This window comes from Alosa alosa, chromosome 1 (genome assembly GCF_017589495.1).
Source record: "Alosa alosa isolate M-15738 ecotype Scorff River chromosome 1, AALO_Geno_1.1, whole genome shotgun sequence".
Lineage (NCBI taxonomy): Eukaryota > Metazoa > Chordata > Actinopteri > Clupeiformes > Clupeidae > Alosa > Alosa alosa.
The window spans coordinates 40,354,424-40,375,470 of NC_063189.1; the positions used below are offsets into that span (position 1 = coordinate 40,354,424).

The following is a 21,047-nucleotide window of genomic DNA, read 5'->3' on the forward strand; positions in this document are numbered from 1 at the left end:
CTAGTTTCTTGAAAGCCAACAACCAACTGGTGGGGTCCCCGTATGCACATTTTCACCTTCAGATATTATGGCAAAAATGGCTGGTACTGGATAGTTGTAAGTGTTTAGAGGGTTAAAGGATTATCAAATATAAAACCATTTATGACATTCAATGTACAAAAAATAAATCGGGTTCTTTTAAAATGCATTCAGATCTGTCACTTTATTCAAAGAAATTGTTGATGCACAAACTGTAGTAGTGACAGAATAATTCCTATTTGACACATAAAAGGCTTCTCAAGGTCAAACCACAGCCAAATTAGCAATTAAATGGCATGTTCTGCATGTCTTTGCACTGCATTTAAAATGTATTAAATCTATATAGGTTTCCCTTATGAAACAGAAATAGCACAAAGTCCATTTGTCAAACTAGCCAGCTTTTGAGGTAAATTATGCAGAAATATTACAAACACCTTGATTAAGAACTGAAGTGTTTTAAAATATGAACAGTTTGTATCATACAGAAACCATTGAAATGTTGGTCTATTAAAACTGACCAAGGTAATATTTGCAAATGTATGATACATTTAGTAAGTGAAGTAAACAAATCTCTTCTACACCTCACAAGGTATGTACTTAAATGCTTTAAAATAAGGCCCACAACATTTTTACATACAGCATGTTCTGTAAGGTAAGACAGACTTGTAAGGATATATAACTTTAGACATAAAATGTTGCACAACTCTCCCTTTTAACAGTAACGAAACAACAATATGTCATTCATGCCCTCTTCACAAGAGAATTTGGGCTACTTGTGTAATCTTCAAACATTCACCTCTTTACAGATCTAGTCTTTTTCTGTCAGTTGGATGATCAGGTATTTATTGGTGAAGAAAGCACTGTTATTCAAAAGGCAGGACTGTTTTCTTATTCATAACCCATATTAGTCAGTCATCTTAGCTGCAAATGAATGGTGGCCACCACATAACGTGACAAAGTCAAATTTGAAGCTCACACGGCAAGACGGACAAGCTTATAACTAATACTCCCTCTTAATAAGAGGCCAAAACCTATATCTTATATGAACTGGAATATGCTGCCTAAATCAGAGCAATTTCCTAGCATGAAATACTCTTACTGGCTAATTCCTACAGGTGCATATATTTTAAAGTGAGAATGCACATAGTTCTCTTAACATTTCCTACATTTTCACTACGATGCCTCTAGTTAGCATTTAACATTTCTCACTCCAGACACCAGGTCTTTGGTATGTTCATTTTGACTTATGAGACTGCTGTGATACAAGACTAATGAGATTTATTTTGTGTGCTGAGTATTACCTTGTGCAACAGAACCCTACTAAATGGAAATGCTTTCATTTGACCACCTCTTTAAATGGTTACTGTATAGTTTGTTTCTTTACCTAACCTGAATGTCATGCATTTTTTCTCTTTTTATTCATCTACAAATGCTGCTGCCAAGTTAACTCTTGTGATATACCAGACGTGCTCTAAAATTCTGCTGCAAATACATTATTTTGCCGTTCTCTGTGCTTTAGTGTAGTATGTACATTTGCCAGTTTATCTCAGTTTGATGTAACCCAAAGTGATCACACTATCAGTTCTAACACACTACCACATACCATATTGTCTTTATTTATCAGTGTGCTTTTACCATTCACTCATCACCACAATGTATCAAAAATATAAAATTCTTCTTCAAAATATGAATAAGAGTAGTCAGGTACCAAACAGCTGTTGTGTAGTAGCTACAGCAATGCATTTGGCAAATGTGAACCAAAGGTGCCCATAGTTACCCAACCATTACTGCATTTAACCTATTGTTTTTTTTTCATGATTAAGATAAATGTATTGCCAGGGTTTGTTTAGGGCAAAATTAAACCAGCGCTCATAAAGACAGCTTAGAAATACAGTTAAGTAATCTAGTAATATGTCAGGCCCATCATGTGCTGAAAACACAGCTACAGGCTGTTATCTTTCAGGAGCCCTTTTGTCCATAGTGCAGCTCTGGTACTTTGTCTTCTAATCTTTCTGTGGCCTTCATTTGGAACTTCTCATTATTCTCCCTGTTTTGTCATGTTAGTCCAAAGCTAGACCACAAACTGCTCTCCTTTCTGACTCTACTTGTCAATAAGTTTGACCAGACTCTGTCTCAGGTCATTCAGATCAAATATCTTGACGTCCAGGATTTCGACCACTCTCTGTACCTCGCTTTCGATGCGGTCCCTCTCCTCCAAGGAGTTGGCCAAGGACTGCTCAGCACTCTGCACTCGGCGTTCTAGCTCCACATTGCGTATTTCGAGTTCCTTGGGGGTGGGGGGGGGTGGGGGGGGGTAGGGGGTGGTGGTAGAGAGAGACAGAATGACTTGTGGTCGAGACTTGTCTTTACTTGCAATATGCACATATGTTAATATGTTAATACTTTTTAAACAATTGTATACTGGTCAGAGATGTATTCTTTTCAATGGTCATGTGTTGCACGATTTGAGGCACGATTTGAAGGGGAAGTCCACTGGGGACCAAAGTGATGTACAATTTCATTACGGAACTTTCCTCCTTTTGCATCCATGGACAGCAGTTTGCACTGAATTCAGTGATAGACTACTACAGACTTTAACTTCACAAGATGGCAGTGACTAGAAGAATAGTCTAGTAATAGACAGTCCTTATTATACCTGTTCTTTACAATTACAACTTGGTAAAAACACTACTAGTTTTGCCTGCAGGGTCTCCCTCCATAGTAGCATAGAAGTGTAATGCTATTTCGAGTCAGTGACAGTTAAAGGCACAAAACACTTTGACGTAGTGAGACTGCCCTCAAGGCTGTGCTATATGCTATTTTATTGCATATTCCAGTCTTACTTCTAATAATAACATTGTTTTGCCCCCCATCGAAAATGTACACTCATTACCATCCAAAAACCCCATTAACATTTCTTAGTCTATCCCCTAGTTTCTTTTCCATTTTCTTCTCAGTTCATTTAGTACACACTGCAATATTTTCCCACTAGACAATAACAAAGAAATCCTCTTGACTCCAGACATGTGGGTTCTGAAATGGTGGTAACTCCCCTGTGGACGTGAAATGTCAAAGATGAAATCTCATGATTTGTCTTGATGCACTCTCTTCTAGTATGTGGGCTGTCAGGCCAATGATGCATTTTTGAGGTTTGGCTGTCAAGCAATTCCAGGGATTCCCTGCCACTTAGATTATAAGTAGGACTTCTCACTCTCTCAAAGCACTGTAATGATACATTTTTTAATGCTTCTGACACCAGGGCTCTTTTTGGCCAGTACACTCGTAAATAAACCCCATGCACAGAGTACCCTAGCCAGCTTGCTTCTGGGCTACTTGTGAGGCTAACTATAAAGTCCTGTAGCAGCAGTAACAGCAGACAAAATCAGGGTTGTAAAACCTGAATGCCGATGGTCCCAAAAGTCTGTTCATGCTGTTGCCTGGACACCTTTGTGTGAATTTCTACCATTTCCCTTAAATTACCAAACACAACATAAATCTAATCTATGTTTTCACTTTGTCATTGGGTCAATGGGTTTTACCCATTTTTAACTGACTAGAAAGTTGAACACTGCAATCGATCAGTTTATCTTGCTGGAGAAACCGCTGGTGTCCCCATTCATACATTCAATACATGATGACTAACATAGAGTTTTGACGCAGGCCATCGTTTGTGAGATATGGATCGGTGTGTGTCAGATATCAGATCTCCGATGAGTGAATTACGTCAGTGTTCATTTAAGTGCAGCTGATAGCTTACCTGTATTCTGTGAATGGCCTCTTCTCGCTCCTGTTCCATTTCATGGAAATTAGATTTCTTGGCTTGCAGTATGCGTATTTCCTGAACAAACGAAAAATGTATGAGTATGCCCTCCAGGCCCTTGGCATGGCTCAAACCTACGAGTTTCCCAGCTCTTTAGAGTGAGTCTTTCGACAGCTTATCAGGGTTCATTATTTTACATAAATGTCTCAATGTTATCTTTAACTAGTATTTACACGTAGGTAGAGTGTACAGTAGTCTTTAGTGTGCATCTGCAAGTCCGGATTTGTGTATGTAGAACAGCAGTGCCTTCATGCTCTCTGGTTACTTACCTCATCTTTGGCTTTGAGCAAAGCCTCCAATTCCTCAAGTGACTGAGTCAGCTCATCCTTCAGCATGTCACTGGGTCCGTGCCCCCCATGGGCCTCCAGGTCTGCCACCTGAACATGATCAAATCAATCCACATGGTAAACAAAATGGTGGAAGGGGCCTCTAAAAGTAAACAAACCAATACATGTGGCAAACAGAATGGCCAAAATATATACAAATCAATGCAGCACAGCGCAGTGCCTCACAATAGAGTATGGGCTCTGTGCACTAGCCTACTTGAAGTGGGCAAGCCAGTTTCCTGTTCATTGACATGGCTGTCAACAAACACCTGAAGATGAGTGCGTTAGTTCTACCAAAATGTAAGAAATACAATGTACACAAGAAGCACTGCTGTGCCACTCTGCTCAGCTTCAAGTCATTATAAAAGCGATTTTAGCCACCTTTTTCCTAAATAATGCAAGCCTACGTGCAGTGGCTGCACAAAATAAGGAGGGTAGGATTTTCGGTGAGCACACGTTTTGGTACAACTGAAGCACTCCTCTTCAGGTGCTTGTTGACAGCGATGTCAACAAACTGGAAACTGGCTTGTCGACTTCAAGTAAGCTAGTGCACAAAGCCCATAAAGAGGCCTCAACACCAGCTTTGATACATAACTGAAACTTGTTGATCTGAGAACTAGGCCACGTCCCTTTGGACAGCACGTATGCTCATTGATACCAGCAATAGATAATGCTTTCCATGCACTTCTATAAGAGGAAAGATCCTTTATCGGCATTAAACAGCAGAACACATGAAAGCAACACTTTGATCCAATATTATATTTTTAAACCTTTTTGGTTGGTCAAATTTAAAAAAATGTTTACGTTGTGTTTCTTATCAAACATGAGCTGATATGAAATAATTTACACAATTCACTAAATCAAAGCATCATTGTCAGATTTTTTGGCCACTGGGTTACAGACACTGATATTCTGACTAACAGCAAGTTCAGACATCACCACTGTACATTATAAGGCTAACATTGAGGTTAATTTAATCTATTTCATGTTTTTAACTAAGGTCATGTAATTTTGCAAACACAGTATAAGGCTCGCTTCTATTCTGCAGCAAACAACAGCCCTGCTCCAACATTTGCAGTAAACCAACATGGCTCTTCATTATCAAGCATATAGGGATGCACACCTGAATGCTGCATTGTGAATACACACTATAACGAATGGACGTTAAGATCACCTGACAGGTCTGCCTGACAGAGAGCCTGGAGAGAGAGAGGTAGGCGATTATTTTTAACCGTGTAGTGTACAAAACCTACTCCCAAAATAAGGAGCTGCCAGGTCCCTCTGGTGATTTTTCATTTCTCCTAACTAGGGCATTGAAAGTAGGATATTGCTGTCCTACAAACCCCCCTGCCCATCCCCCAACCCAACACCATCTCCACCTCTCTCTCTTTTTCTTTCTCTCATGCCCGCATACTATCTCTCTCTCTCTCTCTCTCTCTCTCTCTATTTAGCCCCTCGAGAGACATGAACCATTTTCAACCACCTGGTGGCCTTCTTGGTTCCGCAGAGAGAGAGAGCGAAAGAGAAAGAAAAGGAGTGTCCTTCCATCTCCAGATTCTTCTGAAGACACCAAAGCTCACAGTACCCCCCAAAAAATATCCAGCCGGGTATGGTGTTTAGTTTAGGACACCTATGTCTCGAGAGAGTAAGAAACAAACAAAATGCACCTGGTGGTCCCCACGAATGCAACAACTGCATTCCATGTTTTTCAGCTGCCCATCACTTTGACTCTGATGTTTGTGTAAACTCATATGAAGTGCTTGTGCAAAGATCAGCACTACAAAACAAAAGAGGCACTGGTCCATCTGACCCTTCACATTGCCACAAAAGAAAATATCTTCTCCAACTGAGCGATCTAACGTCTTTAACACCTTCTCCATCAGAACAACACAGCACCTTCCCTGTTCATTCTGTTTCGCCTAATTACATGCTTGTTATCCATTTCATAATCGCTTGATGTAGTTTGCAAAGAGAACTGCAGAAGTGTTTCAGAGTTCCAGAGCAGAGGAAGAGTGAAGCTCACTCCTGACCTTTTGTGAGAGATGGAGATGATAGTTATGAGGTGTGTTGGCCACCAAGCTCTCAGTCAGCTCAGTCAACAATGTATAGAAGCGTCTCCAGAATTGAAAACGGAAGGGCTATTTGGGTGGCTGATGCCACCTGCCCCACTGAGGGATAAAAAAAATGCAGTACCGCAGAGCCTTTACAGTTTGGATCGGCCGTCAGAAACACTTAATTATCCATTTGGGACCTTTAGATAACCTTCAGAGGTTTCAGAGAAAATGAAAGGATCTGAGGTTAGTCATCCGTTCCCTAATCACACTCTATCTCACTTTGGCAGAACAGCAAGCCCCAGCCTTCAAAGGCATAAATTATTCTTTTTACAACAGCAGCGTTAAATTATCACATTAGACAGTGGTTTCAGTGCAACAGCATTTTTTAAAAGATTGTCACTGTTTGGTGTCTACTGGTGAGAGGTAGTGCTTTTAAGAGGGTGCGCTTAAATATTCTGGCGTGAGTAATGTGTGTTTAAAATGCTTCATAATTGTAGTTTTAAAAAGTAAACTCGGTACAAGTCTTTACACACAAACACAGGCTGGAAGGGTTGTATGAGTAGCAGTGCCCACCACCATCCATCATAACCTACCACTGATGTTTCAGTCACACTCCGAATTTCCTTAGAATGGCTGAATTTCCCCCAATTTTAAACGGGGGTTAGACACCTCCCTCCTGCCCCAGTTTTTTAGAGACTCTGATGGGTGGGGTTAGGGAGGAGGTGTAGAGAAAGAGGCGTCTCTATTCTCCATCTCAGCTTCCGTAATAGAGCTGATTTGCATGACAGCATTTCGGTAATCAGCTGAGCTTACCCTTATAAGAGCGGCGAGAGATGAGCCCCATCACAGGAAGGCCTGCCCCTCCATCAGGCTGAGAAACCAGGGCATGCTGGGAATGATGCTGTTGTCTCTTTGGGTGGAGGAGACACACCTTCACCCAACAACACCTGACTCTGCTGCTGCTGACAGATCCAGTGTGGATGAGTCCTAAGTGAGCTAGCAGGTCCAGGATGTAGAGGTCCAGTAAGGTATTTTTGGCAGAAAGCCCAGCCTAATGATATGAAATGACCTGGACCTGATTTGACATTGACGTTGCAGTTCTACACCAAATTAAGGAGACCCAACCCACTGCAACATCATGTCTGCTAATAAAGCTTATGTTCACTCCTATTTTGCTTGAATTGAAGGAAAAGATGTACGATTGTCTTATATGCACACAAAGGCTCATTTCAGTTTTGTTTACAAATGTAAAGATTCATGTTAGATCCATGTCGGTGAGCACTTCAATGATTCAGCCACCAGTTAGATGTGGCATATCAAAACATGCTGATTAGAAAGCACAATTATTGCTCAGAAAGGCCACTCTAACAATTCCAATTGCAATATGCAATTTTATTACACAACACAATGTCACTCAAATTTGGGGGAGCATGTGATTGGCATACTGACTGCAGGAATTCTTGAATTTCCCCTGGGGATCAATAAAGTATCTATCTTTCTATCTATCTATCTAGGAATGTCCACCAGAGTAGCTTATTCCTGGTGAAGGTGAAGTGGTCCCTAATATTGATTTTACCAAATTTATGAACAAAACTGAGTGAAATGAATCTGTTATATATACAAGTATTTTACTTACATTTTTGAGAAATGGAATGTGTTGCATTTTAGGTTTTTGCTAAAATGTGTACAACTCTGTCTACATCTGGGCCCTCTCACCTGTTCTCGCAGTCTCTCTGTCTCGTCCTGGTAGGCGACGAGCTGCTTCTTCCACTGTTCCACGTTAGCATTAGCCTCATGGAGCGCCGCCACCAGTTTAGAATTGCTGTCCTGCAGCGTGAACAGCTCAGCCTCCAGGTTCATCTCACAGATTGACCTGAGTACATCAACAAAACCAAGCATTTCAAAACAAGTGAACACTAAGCACTTCAGTATACATGAGCCAAAAGATAGAATCTGTTGACTCAAACTTTTTTATCCACTTTTCCTTGACCTTGAAGAAGATGAAATATACACTTAGTTAACAACAATCTTAAGAGAATCTGATTCTATTTACCCTAGGCTACTTAATTATGGGAAGGCAGGTGTTATTGACGTGATTGTAGATCAAGGTGGTGGTTGTTACCTGGGGCAAGGAAATGTGGGTTGTCACTGTCACCTTTCCTTTCATAAAGCAATCTTTAATGTATCCTATTCTAAAAGAGATTTGAAAGAAAGCTCCTTTCCTAAGGATGTAGACAATTTGAACAGCTCTTAGCACCAAATATTTCCGGGTAACTTCATTTGCACAGGAACTTAGGAAAGAAGGCTTTCCGAACGCAGCCTTAAATTAATTTTAAGCACAGCACTTACTTCTCTGGAATGGTTTATTAGTTTATGATAATATTTCCCAGCATTTTCAATATCCTTTCACAATTGAAATATTTCGTTCTCACTGGTAACAGAAATAGACCATTAGTTTAATGACATAGGGGAAGACATTACATGGCCTCATCCATCATGAATGTGAGCTCTGCAGTGAGTATTGATTTCTGTAGTTATTGCATACAGTACACTCGAATGTGTTGTCCCTACCTACAGTAGACACAGAGATGTGATAAGCAAGTTGTGTTGTTTTCCACACGTTCATTTTAAGAGTGTACATGTTCATTTTAATTTGATCTCACTTTATTCATAATTGATGGCGTATGACCAACGATGACTTGATATTTGAAATTAATTATGTTTTGTGATTCTGTTTAATCCATTTGTCTATAAACTTCATGTACATTTCTCAATATCTGCTGTGAGCAATTTGCCTGATCCAATGGCCTTAAAATGTTCTATATCTGTGACTATACAAAGTCTGTGCAGAAAGCACAAGAGAGAGGTACAAGAGACCTTTCACATGAACTACTATTTCGCAAATTTCATAGGAAAGAACAGTCAAGTGCCTCACCATGACAACTACGGTGATGAAAATAAAAAAAAAGGGTTAAAAAAAGAAAAGAAAGAAAGAAAAAAATCAGTGCCCTTGTGATGACGGCCTCTTATCGCAGACAAGGCAAGTCTGCTGGTCAAGGCTACTGGCTGTGGCAGGTGCAGTCAGGAGTTTGCCACCTCCTATGAGGGTCGCATACAGCATTTATGTACGTGACTCAGACCGTCTAATGACCCCTAATTTCCCCACACACAGGCACACACTTCCTGGATGGACAAGGCTGAATGAGCAGTGAATAATGGCAGGGAGTGTAACCATGACTACAGTGGCAGTTCTTTTTTTTTGGATGAATGAGAACTCTATAACATTCTAAACCTGACATTTGTAAAATTAGATTGCTATTTGGCGAAAGATTTCCCTGTTATGAAACGGATTCAGATGTATAATGAAACTCATGACATTAATTACTTTAAATATAAAGAAAATATGTATTAATACACTTCACTGTGATCTCATCAGGTTTTTGGAAGAGTTATAAGAGCTGTGGAAAACAGTAGTTGAACAGCCAGGCTACACTGAATGTGCAACTGAAGCATAACATTTGCTGATGGTATGCTGCAACAATATGCTTCCACTGGTCAGATCATCAGATGTCCAGAATAGCCCTGCCATAACAGCGGTCATCAAGGAGAAACAGTTACCCTTCAGACAACATCTTCTTGATGCGCTCCTTCTCAGAGTTGAGTGTAATGTCTGCACTCTGGCTGCGGAAGAGCTTGTCTTCAGGGCCGTTGGCACACATCACTGGAGGAGACTGCAGCTCATCAGACAAGTCCTGCAAGACCAACCAGGAGACACCAACTTAACAAAATGCTTTAACATTAACATGTACATATGTACAAACTTTGGAGAACCACATCAGAGGCAATATAGAACATTAGAATGTTGCTGATTGGATCATAAACGGCCACAGCAATGAAGAAAAGTGAAAGTGATTGATAATGACTGACTGACTCTATTATTGTGTTACATGCTCCAAATGTAAAGCACTTTGAGCTGCATTCTGTGTATGAAAGGTGCTATACAAATAAAGCTTATTATTATTATTATTATAGAACTCCTTTGTTGATAAGTATCAGTGTACAGACCGCAACTTTTGTTTACAAACAGTCGTATAACTAGACTTCCACCAGTCTGAAAGAATGTACCTCTGAGAAATGTAGAGGTGGTCAGGACATTCCTGTTGTGACCGGACAATACTGCTTTTAAATCTAGTAGATTAAGGGCCACCTACCAAAAGAAAATTAAGATCTCAGCTAGTGGAACCAGGGGGAAGGTGGGAGAAGTTTGCAAGAGCCTGAATTGAACTGAACACACCTTCAGCGTGAACTGAGCGCACCTCCCGGTTATTTTCTAGTAGATGCCCTTCAGTGCCCTGTTTTTATAACTCACTCTACAAAATAACTCCCATATGCCATTCAATGGGTCTGATTATAATATGATTTGGTTTAACATTGCACCCTCCTGCATCTTCATGTCACATTTCATGATGCTGAAAAAGCGCACACACATTCTGTGTGCATCTCTTGCCATTAGGCGTCCTGTGAAGGGAGTGACCTGCTTTCGCCATTCCCTCCGCTCAGCTCCCCTCCGCTCCCCTCCACCACCACCACCTCCACCACCTCCACCACCACCACCGCCACCACCACCACTGCCGCGACAGCAGCCAATGATGCAGGAGAAGCCTCCTCACCCCGGGAGGTGAATCACGCTCAGACACAAAAGGTGTCTGCTCAGTGCGATAATGCAACAGTTCTCACATTCCTCTTCTTGGCTTGACCATGCTATGCTACACCACAGGGCTTTCTCTAGCATCTATTCCTCTAAATCAGAAGCCCAGGAAGTCATCAGGGGAAAAAAAATGTGTCTTTCTCAGACCCGGTTGTTGACTCGGTGGAGTATGCTATAATGGCAGCAGTAAAACCTTCCCTTGTGAACTATGGTGAAATTTATTATTATAACCAAGTATACATCAGTATTTACTGATTTCTAGAAAAAAATAATGGCTCTCTGTGTTTACTAGATTTAAATGAAAGAAAACTTATTTGGTCATGCTTAATATAATATGCATAACATGCATAATATGGTGTTACATGCTAGAGCACAAACTAGTTATAAAGGCTTTATAAAAGGCTTTAGCCTCCTGTCATTATTACTTAGATGACCTCTAATGCTTACCTGTGAGAACTGGAACAATCCCAGAATTCCATGTTGTGGCAAGGGGGTAAAGGCAAGGGAAACAGTCATAGAAATCAGCCTTACAGCTATCAAAACGACTCATTTTGTCTACAGATTTGAATGTAACTACATTTCTTTCCTTTGACTCGTGGCGTCTTTTGTTTGTCATGTGGGCATGTGTCACAGAGTGGAATTGTGTGACAAAGGTAGGGAGAAGGACAAATAAAGTGCCAGAGTTATTCTGGCCATGTCTGAGGTGAAAAAAGGCCCTTCTTCATGAGGAGGCAAATATACACCTGATGGGTTGCTACGCTCAGTAAGATGACCTGATAAAAAAAAAGAAACATCATCTGCAAGGCTCCACTGGCACAGGGAGGTGCCAAGAAGAGTGCCACGCTTGTGGCCGCAGCGCGAGATAATTTTACCCGCGCCCTAGTTCTCCGCTCGCTTCCCTGAGAGACGAATGACCCAGCTAGTCTTTCTCAATTTCTGCGCCGGTCTCACCCTCCCTCTCCTCTTCTCTGCGGCTCCGTCAACGCCCAACAGAAGAGGACTGTGGGATCACAGATTTATGGCTCACTTTGTTTGAGCATAGGAAGTCATTCTTTTGATCCCTCAAATGTAAAAAGGCCTTAAAAGTGTAAAGTGACTCTCTCTCTTAATGGTGCTGTTGACATCATTGCTATTATCTGGCAAATGATGAGAGTTTTCTGTGGGAGCAAAGGGAAGAAGACTCACACAGACCATGAATGCTTGACTGTCAACAATTTTCTACTTCAACAGCAGTCATCATCACCATCATCATCATCACCATCACCATCATCACCATCATCATCATCACCATGGGTCTTCTTACCTGAGGGGCGGCAATGCTCAGCCCAGGGTTGTTCATTTCCATCTTTTCCTGGGACTTTTCTCTTGCCATGCGGGCAGCATCCTTCACCTCATTAAAGCGCTCTGAAAACTGTAACAGTAAAAAGCCATGGACAGATCTATAAGTTAATCATTTGAGCCAAAGGCTGTTCATGTTTGTTTTGTTGGGCCATCTATGAAACCAAAATGAGTTTTCTGGTCGAGGCAATAACTCCTACAACATCTGCTGGGGGATAATGTGGATAGCACTGTCAGTCCTTAACACAGTGCTTTTATTTGATGTCATTTTGAGCAGCTCCAACACTATGTATGGTTAATCAGTAATAATAAACTAAGACTTTAATCCATTACAAATGTATTTACCAATGAAGACATTTTGAGACAGGCATCTCTTTCACGCATTCAGTATGTGCAAAGCCTCCCTTTAGCGGGATAACTGGCACAAAGCCTATAAAAAAACAAATACACCATAAGGCAGAACTACAGCATTCAGACAAATATTGTTTGGTTCTCTGGCTGCACCTGACCAATAATTCTGTTCACATTAAGTGCAAAAAATACTTAATGCACAAAATCAGCTCCAATTTAACGCTCCCGTTTTCACCAATCTTACTCCATTCCCAGGACATGATTTTTATAGTCACTGCCCTGGTGGGGGTTAGCTAAGGCTGCTAATGCTAACATCACACAACAGCAGCTTCTACGGGTCTACTGGTTGCCAAGCACTCCAGCTGTGCCCTTCCTCCTCTCTAGGAACACAGTGTGCAGTTGATGTGGAGCCTCATCCCAGTAATCTTCCTACTGCCCAATCCATTATGTGCTGAGATACCTAAATGCCCTGGCAGTAAGCTAGCTAGAGGCAACAGCTGGGAAGTTCAGAGGATTGCTCAAGGGTTCTGAGCTGAGGATTTTCTGCCCATTTCTGATTTTCCATGTTTGCTCTTTTACATGGTTGTAGGGTCAACTTACTCTTGTTATTTCAGGTAAGATTTAGAAATTGGTACATTTACATGAGAATACTGCTGAACTGTTTCTAATAGGAAGGATGTCCATGATGATTTAAAAAGGATTCATATTTTCTTCTGTGAAATATGACTGCACTGAGCAGTTTCACAACCAAATAATTCCAAATTCCAATAATACCAAATCAATGACTTTTTGGGACAAATGTCAGGAATCAAAAAGCTGTAAAATGTAGATGAGAACTATATGGCATGGCAGGCTCACCTGATGAAGCTGCTGCTCGGTGGCGAAGCCCAGGCCGTAGACGGTATTGGCCCGGCTGTCGGCCCACTGGCCAAACTTCTGGGAGGTTTTGGTGAAGGTCATGTTGGGTGAGATGGTGCTGTTGATAATCGCCTGTGAAACAAGCAAGAAAGATACAACACTGAGGGCTTCCAATCTTCTGAACGTTAGCGAAATGACTGACATGTTGATTGAGATCAGACACCGAGAATACAAAAAATTGTGGAGCAATGGAAAATGAAGATGTTTCAAAAAAAACAAGTGGTCACAGTTCATAGTGGGTTATCACAGAAAATCTAAAAACATCTGGTGACTAGTCAGTTTCACTTCAATTCTGAGGCAAACTGGAAATCCAAAGTGTACTATGAAATTCACACAAAAGCACATGAGTGGAGATCAGGGATCACAGCTGTGTACCCTTTCACCTCAGATATGGCAACAGAGTGATGAAATTAAATTTAATTTTAAACCATAGGAGGGCAACAGCAGCTTAGGGAGACAATCATTTTTTCCCCTTCTGGCAACAAATGATTACCCCAGTCCAGCCAATGAGGAGTGACATGACCTCTCCTACTACCCCACTGCCACACATGCAGTTCACTCTGCATCTGGATAAAGAAGAGCATTTCTGGGAGGTCGTGCTGTCTTCACTAACAATTCACTAACACCTTCACTAACAATTGTCTTAACTCAATTGCAGACAACAACTGTATTTCTTGACCTTTCCAACAGACAGACATGGTTGCTGGGATGTGGGAATGTGGGTCAGACCAGAGGTGGTAGATGTAGCTGAAAGGCTCCCCTGTCTGATGGTAATCCACATGAAGCTTAGGCTTAAGGGCAGACACACGCTGAGCACAAATCCATTCTCTTTATCACTCGTTTGGCTCGTTCGATTTATCCTCGTCTCCTGTTGCGCAATTCAACAACTCGATAAATGTACAATTTGAGTGTCAACTACTGACAGGGTTTCGACATCACAAAATCAATGGGCATTACCACTTACATAGTGATTGGTCAATTTTGTTTCATTTTCATACAAGGATGTCAGTAGATAACAGCATGGCGACAGTGAAACGTGTTAGACAAGAGACTATGCTGAGGATTTCCGCCAGGAAAATCTATCCTGCAGTCTCTCTGGTCATCAATATTAACACTGTGCCCATTAACATCCGGAAGTGGACTGACCAAGGCCTTTTAGAGGGATGTTTTCCATTCCTGACTCTAGTAGTGGACAGCACTAATGAGTGGACTGCCAGTGCACTTTCTCTTCACCACAGCCGTAATGAGCACTGTAGGAGGATAGAAACAGACTGGCCACACCCTTTCATCAGAGACCCAGGAGAGGTTGTTCATTTACAAACTCATGAAAGATTTAGTTGGATTTATGTCACAACACCACCATCCCCCTCAAAGCCAACTTCAAACTGATCAGCAGGAGTCTAACTGGATCTATGTCAGATTGGATGCTAACCCTTATCTTTCTGACTACACTTGATTCCACTCAAAGCGCTTTACAATGTCATGCCTCACATTCACCCAAACATACACACATTCACACACAGGCTGCAATAAAAGGAGCCAACCTGCACATATTACTCAATTTACCATCCAAAACTGTTATCAATTAATTTCAAAAGGATTTATTTAACTGACCATTCTAGGGAGAACCGACACATCAGCGTATGATGATTTATCTACTCCTGTGGTGGCACGCACAGGTATGGGAGAGCGCTCAGGTGGTGTCTCTGATGCCAGGCCAGATCAGCGTGCTAACCTTAGTTCCGCCCACACTGATGATGCGGTACACATTCCGGTTGGCGTCGTAAAAAAAGGAAACGGTAACAGCATGCTTGCTGGCAGGGATCCAGTTGCGTTTGGTGGCTGGGTCGATCTGGAACACATGAGCTCTCGCGCTGAAGATTGGCTGCTCCCTGAAATTGAGACGTTTACAACAACAAATCAAAAACAGACACAGGCAAAAAAGACAGACATATGTGTGGAGAAAGAAATACAGGATATTAAAGAAAGGAGAATGAAAGACTGGAGAGAAGGAGGGTCACAGAGGCAGAGGAGAAAGCAGAGACATGAGAAGTGGGACATGACTCTCTTCTGTGTTATGTAATCGGTCCGCTTGGTGCCCGCCTGGGCCCCATGGCTTTTGGCTACATGAGCCTGCCTCTAAGCCTGAGACACTTATGGCAGGGTAACTCGAACCTCGCACATGATTTAAAAGTATGGAGAGCTCCGCTACTCCATGCAAACTGTGTCCTCTGGATGGACCTTCCTCTGTTGACTTGTCTGTTGCTGCGGTGAGATAAACATTTCTTAGCCTCACAACATCAAGACATGTTTTGCAATACATCTTTCACAAAAGTCAAGTGTTGTAACATTGTAACAGAGTTGGCAAATTCAGCCCACTCTGACAGTTGACTCAGTATTAACCATACATTCACTTCCTGTTTTTGCCCATGTAACCACAGAGTATCCGTATCCTAGATACGGTGGTAAATATTTGAACTGTAGCCGCAGGCTTGAGTGTGCTTTGGCTGACGCTCGTTGGAAAATGTGAAAAAGCTGGTGAAAATCTGAATGACTGACATAACGTGAGGGAGTGGCCAAACGTCTGCAAAGTGAATATAAGGTCACCGGCCAAACTGGCAGGCAATAAGGGGATAACTCACCCCTTCGTCAGACCACACAAACAGAATCGGCTACTAAACAGAGGACACAGTGAAGTAAGAGGGATTATCGAGAACTAGAGCAGGGCAGAGAACGAACGCCACCAGCAATAAACCTGAAATCTGTTTATACCGAGCTTCAGAAAGGCATATCAGTTTTGACATGTTAGGTCTCTGATAATTAAACACACACTGTTTGTGTTGAGTAAACACAAACGAGACTGCAAGCTGTGAGCATCCTGTCTCATAATATTAGGAGAAACAAGATCAAAGGAACAGTAAAAACAGCTTTGCTCCATTTCTTTTGCATGCCAGCAATAACTTGAGCCATCTTGGGAATTCCTGGGAGCTTTCTGCGCCCATTTGAATTCCAAACACGTAAAAGCGACTAAATTGGCATTTCGGGGAAAAAAAAGACCCTTTCTTCCATCTGGCCACAGGGCCAAACAAATTCTCACCTCATCTCCACCCCCCATCTCCCATCACTTTGCTGTAAATCTGTCTTCAGGACCGCGGCCATATAATCTCACCCCCCCCCCCCCCCCCCCCCCCCCTCCCCCCCTGTCGTCTAAATCTGCTCCATTTCCACCTTCAGCGTTGAAGCATTGTGGTTGTTGGGCAATCGTCTGAGCCACCCCCCATACTGCGCTGTCCTGTGCTATGCTACGCTGTCCGGTGTGGCAGTCTGCAGTTAAAGCGCCTGTATAATTCTCCTTCTCAATCGCTCCGTAATCCCCTCTGTGCTCATCTCCCGAGCCCCTGCCGTTTAGCTTAACCAGCTTTTGGCGGACAGCTCCCGCCGCCACTGATCGGGCCGAGGAGATTAGGGCCTGGGTGGGAGCAGAAAGCCATGTGCTGGGATGAGAGTTTGCAGGGGTGGGTTGTTGGGGGGGTAGTGGCGGCATCACCTTCCACCGCCCAGGCCACTGGGCGCCATGAGAACACCTGATCTCCTCTGTCGCCCAGGACACACAGCCAGCAAACCAACTGGGCAGGCTTCACCCAAGGAGGTCCAGAGGTGTGTCTCTGTTTATGTGTGTCTGTGTCTGAATGTATGTGTGTGTACATGTGTGGCTCTGGCATTGTAGACAAGAAGCCCTGAAATGTCTAAGTGTGTGTATGTGTGTGTGTGTGTGTGTGTTGTGTTTTCTATGTAGATCTGCTCCCATTCTTTTGGCCTAAAACGACTGGCTGAAGCTTAGACAGAGGCTTTCATGTCCAGAACATGTCTATTGTGCTTTGATGCAATGACAACTCTAGGGACCAGTCTCCTGGCCTCAGCCAAAACATAAACCCAAACAAACCACATCTTCCCAGATCACAATGTCCAATTTCACAAAAGCCAAGAATCCATCATGAAAAAACAGCTTTATAATATATAATATATTTATATAATATTTTCTTACATCTAACCCAGTTTGCTTCGAAGTCAATTGCCCTGGCTGAGGAGGGACTAGGAGCTAGGTAGACAGCCTTCCTGTGGGAATCTGCAATGAGGTGAATGTGAACATGGGGGCGTGACCCCTCCAAACGCCCCGAAAAATACCCTGCATGCCGATACCACCCAGTCAGGTTGGGACAACTCCATGACCCACCGTTTCAATGGACCCTATTGAGGCCCTACATATAAACCCACTCAGTAGAAGTTTATGTTGTCTACATCCACGTTACATTAAACCCTCAGAGTTTTACTGAAGCTTCTGGAAAATCACTAGCATATACGGTACTTCAAAAATGCCAGTTAATGTTGCATGAACCTCACATGTTTTTTGGATGATTTTCTGAATTATGTGCTATTCCAAACACTTAGCTGTACAGCTGTGCAATTCTTACGGCTAGGTGAACAGAATAGATAATAGATAATAGATAGATAATAGATAATAGACAGAATAGTGAATACATAGCGTAGTTCTACTAAGCTATAGCTTATATATAGAGATGCATTTGAAATATTTGATCCATCACTTAGGAAAGCATGGGCAATCGATAATCACTAATAAATGTCTTTGGTGATAATTACAGAACTGACTAACAGGTTCTCTTTCCTCTAACTATAACACAATAACGAAACAGGTCACAAAGCATTCATCAGTCGCTGTCAAACACAACCACACAAATCTCCAGGTAAACCAGTGAATTAACCACCTGGTAGGTGAAATAACCTTCAAAAATACCAACCATTTTGAACAAGCACATAGAAAGAGAAGTCCCTGCAGGCAAAACAAAACGTATCCTTCAAGTGCCACCATTGTGTTTGGATCAATGTCTGTCAATGGCAATCAGATGCACTCTTCTAGTGACTGCGACACTTCACTTGTATTGGTTCTGGTGCTCATGTGCTGCGATAAATAATTAGATGCTGTGGTTTGACGCACCAGCGAGTGCCACAGCTGGGCTGCCAACACTTATTAAGGCATGAGATACATTATGTGCCAGCTCACCTCTGCACTGCATTACACTGCCCCAGAGAGAGAGAGAGAGAGAGAGAGAGAGAGCAGAGAGAGAGAGAGAGAGAGAGAGAGAGAGAGAGAGAGAGAGAGAGAAACAGAGAGATGGAGAATGGAAGGTAAAGGCCAGCGAGACTGTTTGGTTGGTTTCAGAAAGAGAGAGTTGCTTTTGAGAACTGAGCAGAGCACATTGAAAAAGGAACAGACTTTTCTGCATTGCATTATCCCACTGAAAGTAGCATGGTCCCATCCCATCCCAAGTAACTAATGGTCAGCCATTCCATCCACCACCCCCCACCTCACCCTCTTTAGTCTGAAGCTATGACCAGGCGTAAAGGAGGTGGTGCTGAACTGCTCAGAGTGAAGTTGGTGAATTGAGGTCCCCCATCTGGGCTAATTCGAACGCAGCCGACCTTGAGATGGAACTGAACTGACTCAAATTAGGTCCAGATTCAACCCAGAGTCCCTGACAGCCCCAGGATGGAGGCCTATCCCATAAATGGTAAAGTACATCTTTATACAGCACTGTATCTGCAGGGCCGCTTGGGGGGAAGAGAGAAATTGTTAGGAAACAACATTGTCAATATCAGCACAACAAGAATGCAGAAGTGGAAGAAGTGGAACAATTGATGCTGGTTCTTTTGTTTGAATCCATGAAGCATACTTTTTTTTTACTTAGACTCAAGGTCATCATTGCTGCACAGCAAAAATACTTTACAAAAAGCAAATCTAAACCAGATAGAACTTGTCAAACAGGAAAGCCCATCATTCTGTCATATAATAATTATGCAGCAGTCTTGCCAATTAAAACTAAATGAGTGTATTTGTCCTAATTAGCAGTCATTCCTCAGAGCACTGACACTGCATTCATTTGAGTATAAGACTCGTTTCCCACAGAATCGCAGTGAATGGATGGAGGCAAAAAATTAACCCACCTCCTTACATGTGGAAACATAAATCAATGGCCTGGTCTTAATTACCCCAGAACTTAAATCCATAAAGTATAATCCATAAAAGGTACTCAGAAGTTAAATGACTGAAAGTAAAAATACTATAGACCGAAGTAGGCTACAGAAGAACAAAAGAATAACGTCATATCCTACCTTTCTCTATGTAGTGGAAACATGCTTACAGGATCGGAGTGGGACCTTCTCTGGAGCACAAGATGAGAGGGAGAGTCAGTGAAGGCTACACTTCACAGCACTGTAATTACAGTTTGTGATATACTTATAGTGCATTCCGTAATTTTGGTAAGCCTTGCGTCTTGCAGACACAAACAGGACTGGGTGAACTTGGGTTACCATGATCCCAAATTAGTGTCATTGTGTCTCGATCATTTATACTCCATGTTTTATAACCATATAATAGCCTATTAGTCTTGAGCCTAACAAAACCTAAAGTGAGAACTAAGTTACAGTAAGCTAACTCTGAGATGTCCATACGACATTGAACACAACTGAAGATAGAATTGCCTACAATTAAGGCGCGTTTCTTAATCGAGAAGAAATATCACAAAAACTGTGCCTCTGTGCTATATAACCCACTACGGACTACGGCTACGGACAATCAAACATTGCGTCAAATGTCAAGCGGCATCACACTTATTGAAGGCAATTCCTTCCATCATAATTGAGCTAATGATGCCATGAATACGTTAACGTGAAGGCAACTTACCCCATGTCGTTGTGAATATCAACAGGACCTTCTTGCTCAAAGTATCAACTCTGGTATAGTGGACTATACAATTCCTCCTGTTCTTGTCCGGATACGGATGCTTTCCAATTATCGGGATTCTCTCTGCAAAGGGCAAGATTTGCTTTACCCAACAACAGCGAAAATGGACATTTGCTCTGAAAATAGAGCTGAAGCCACAGTGTCCACTAGCCTACCACATACATTATTTTATACAAGAAAACGCAGAACTGTGCTTTTAAAAACACGTCTTTAGGTTAGATGTGGTTTCATCCTATGCACTCTTCTTCGTTTTTATTTCTTTCACTGCACTTCGATAACCTTGCAGGACAAAGCACGTTTGTGGACGGGCCAGGTATTCCCCCCGATACTGCAATACTATCCAGGAGTGCCGTCAACTCCTAGCTTTGCTGCGTTGCTGAAGTTAAATAGCGGAGCAGAGGTTACTTTTGATATTCTTTTAATTTGATGCCTCTGACGAAGAAAGCCACAAGCGGCACATGTTGTGCCAATCTCCACTCTCGCTGCCTGTAAAGCCTCATTGCCTCCACCTGCTGGCTACGCCACGTCATGCAAATCCGTGGCCCCAACACTCGCCTACTCCGCAAAATCACCATCTCCAATTTTAAAACCTGTGTGCCCCCTAGTGCCGTATTAATGACCTATCGATTAGCCAAAAGTTCTTTGAACTTAAGTGGTAAATCATCTATAGTCATAAAAATGAAAAAATAAATAA

At 42.2% G+C, this 21,047-nt stretch overlaps 1 protein-coding gene across 4 annotated transcripts; it reads right to left on the minus strand.

Annotated features, from left to right (window-relative positions):
• Nucleotides 1–183: 183 nt before the first annotated feature.
• LOC125303366 (homer protein homolog 3) lies at nt 184–21,010 on the minus strand. 4 transcript variants are annotated; one of them, XM_048257117.1, is made up of 12 exons: nt 20,543–21,010; nt 20,294–20,416; nt 19,723–19,772; nt 15,269–15,425; nt 13,474–13,605; nt 12,230–12,337; nt 11,374–11,382; nt 9,837–9,970; nt 7,935–8,091; nt 4,108–4,215; nt 3,776–3,856; nt 184–2,305 (listed from the first exon to the last, which is right to left on the minus strand). In XM_048257117.1, the coding sequence occupies exons 3-12, from the start codon at nt 19,743–19,745 to the stop codon at nt 2,120–2,122; spliced, it is 1,095 nt and encodes a 364-aa protein (XP_048113074.1). In that variant the 5' UTR covers nt 19,746–19,772; nt 20,294–20,416; nt 20,543–21,010; the 3' UTR covers nt 184–2,119. The 4 variants fall into 4 exon arrangements, with proteins under 4 accessions (XP_048113074.1, XP_048113064.1, XP_048113054.1 ...); XM_048257107.1 differs by having other exon boundaries at nt 20,516–21,010; XM_048257097.1 differs by having other exon boundaries at nt 20,294–21,010.
• Between the last annotated feature and the right edge of the window lie 37 nt (nt 21,011–21,047).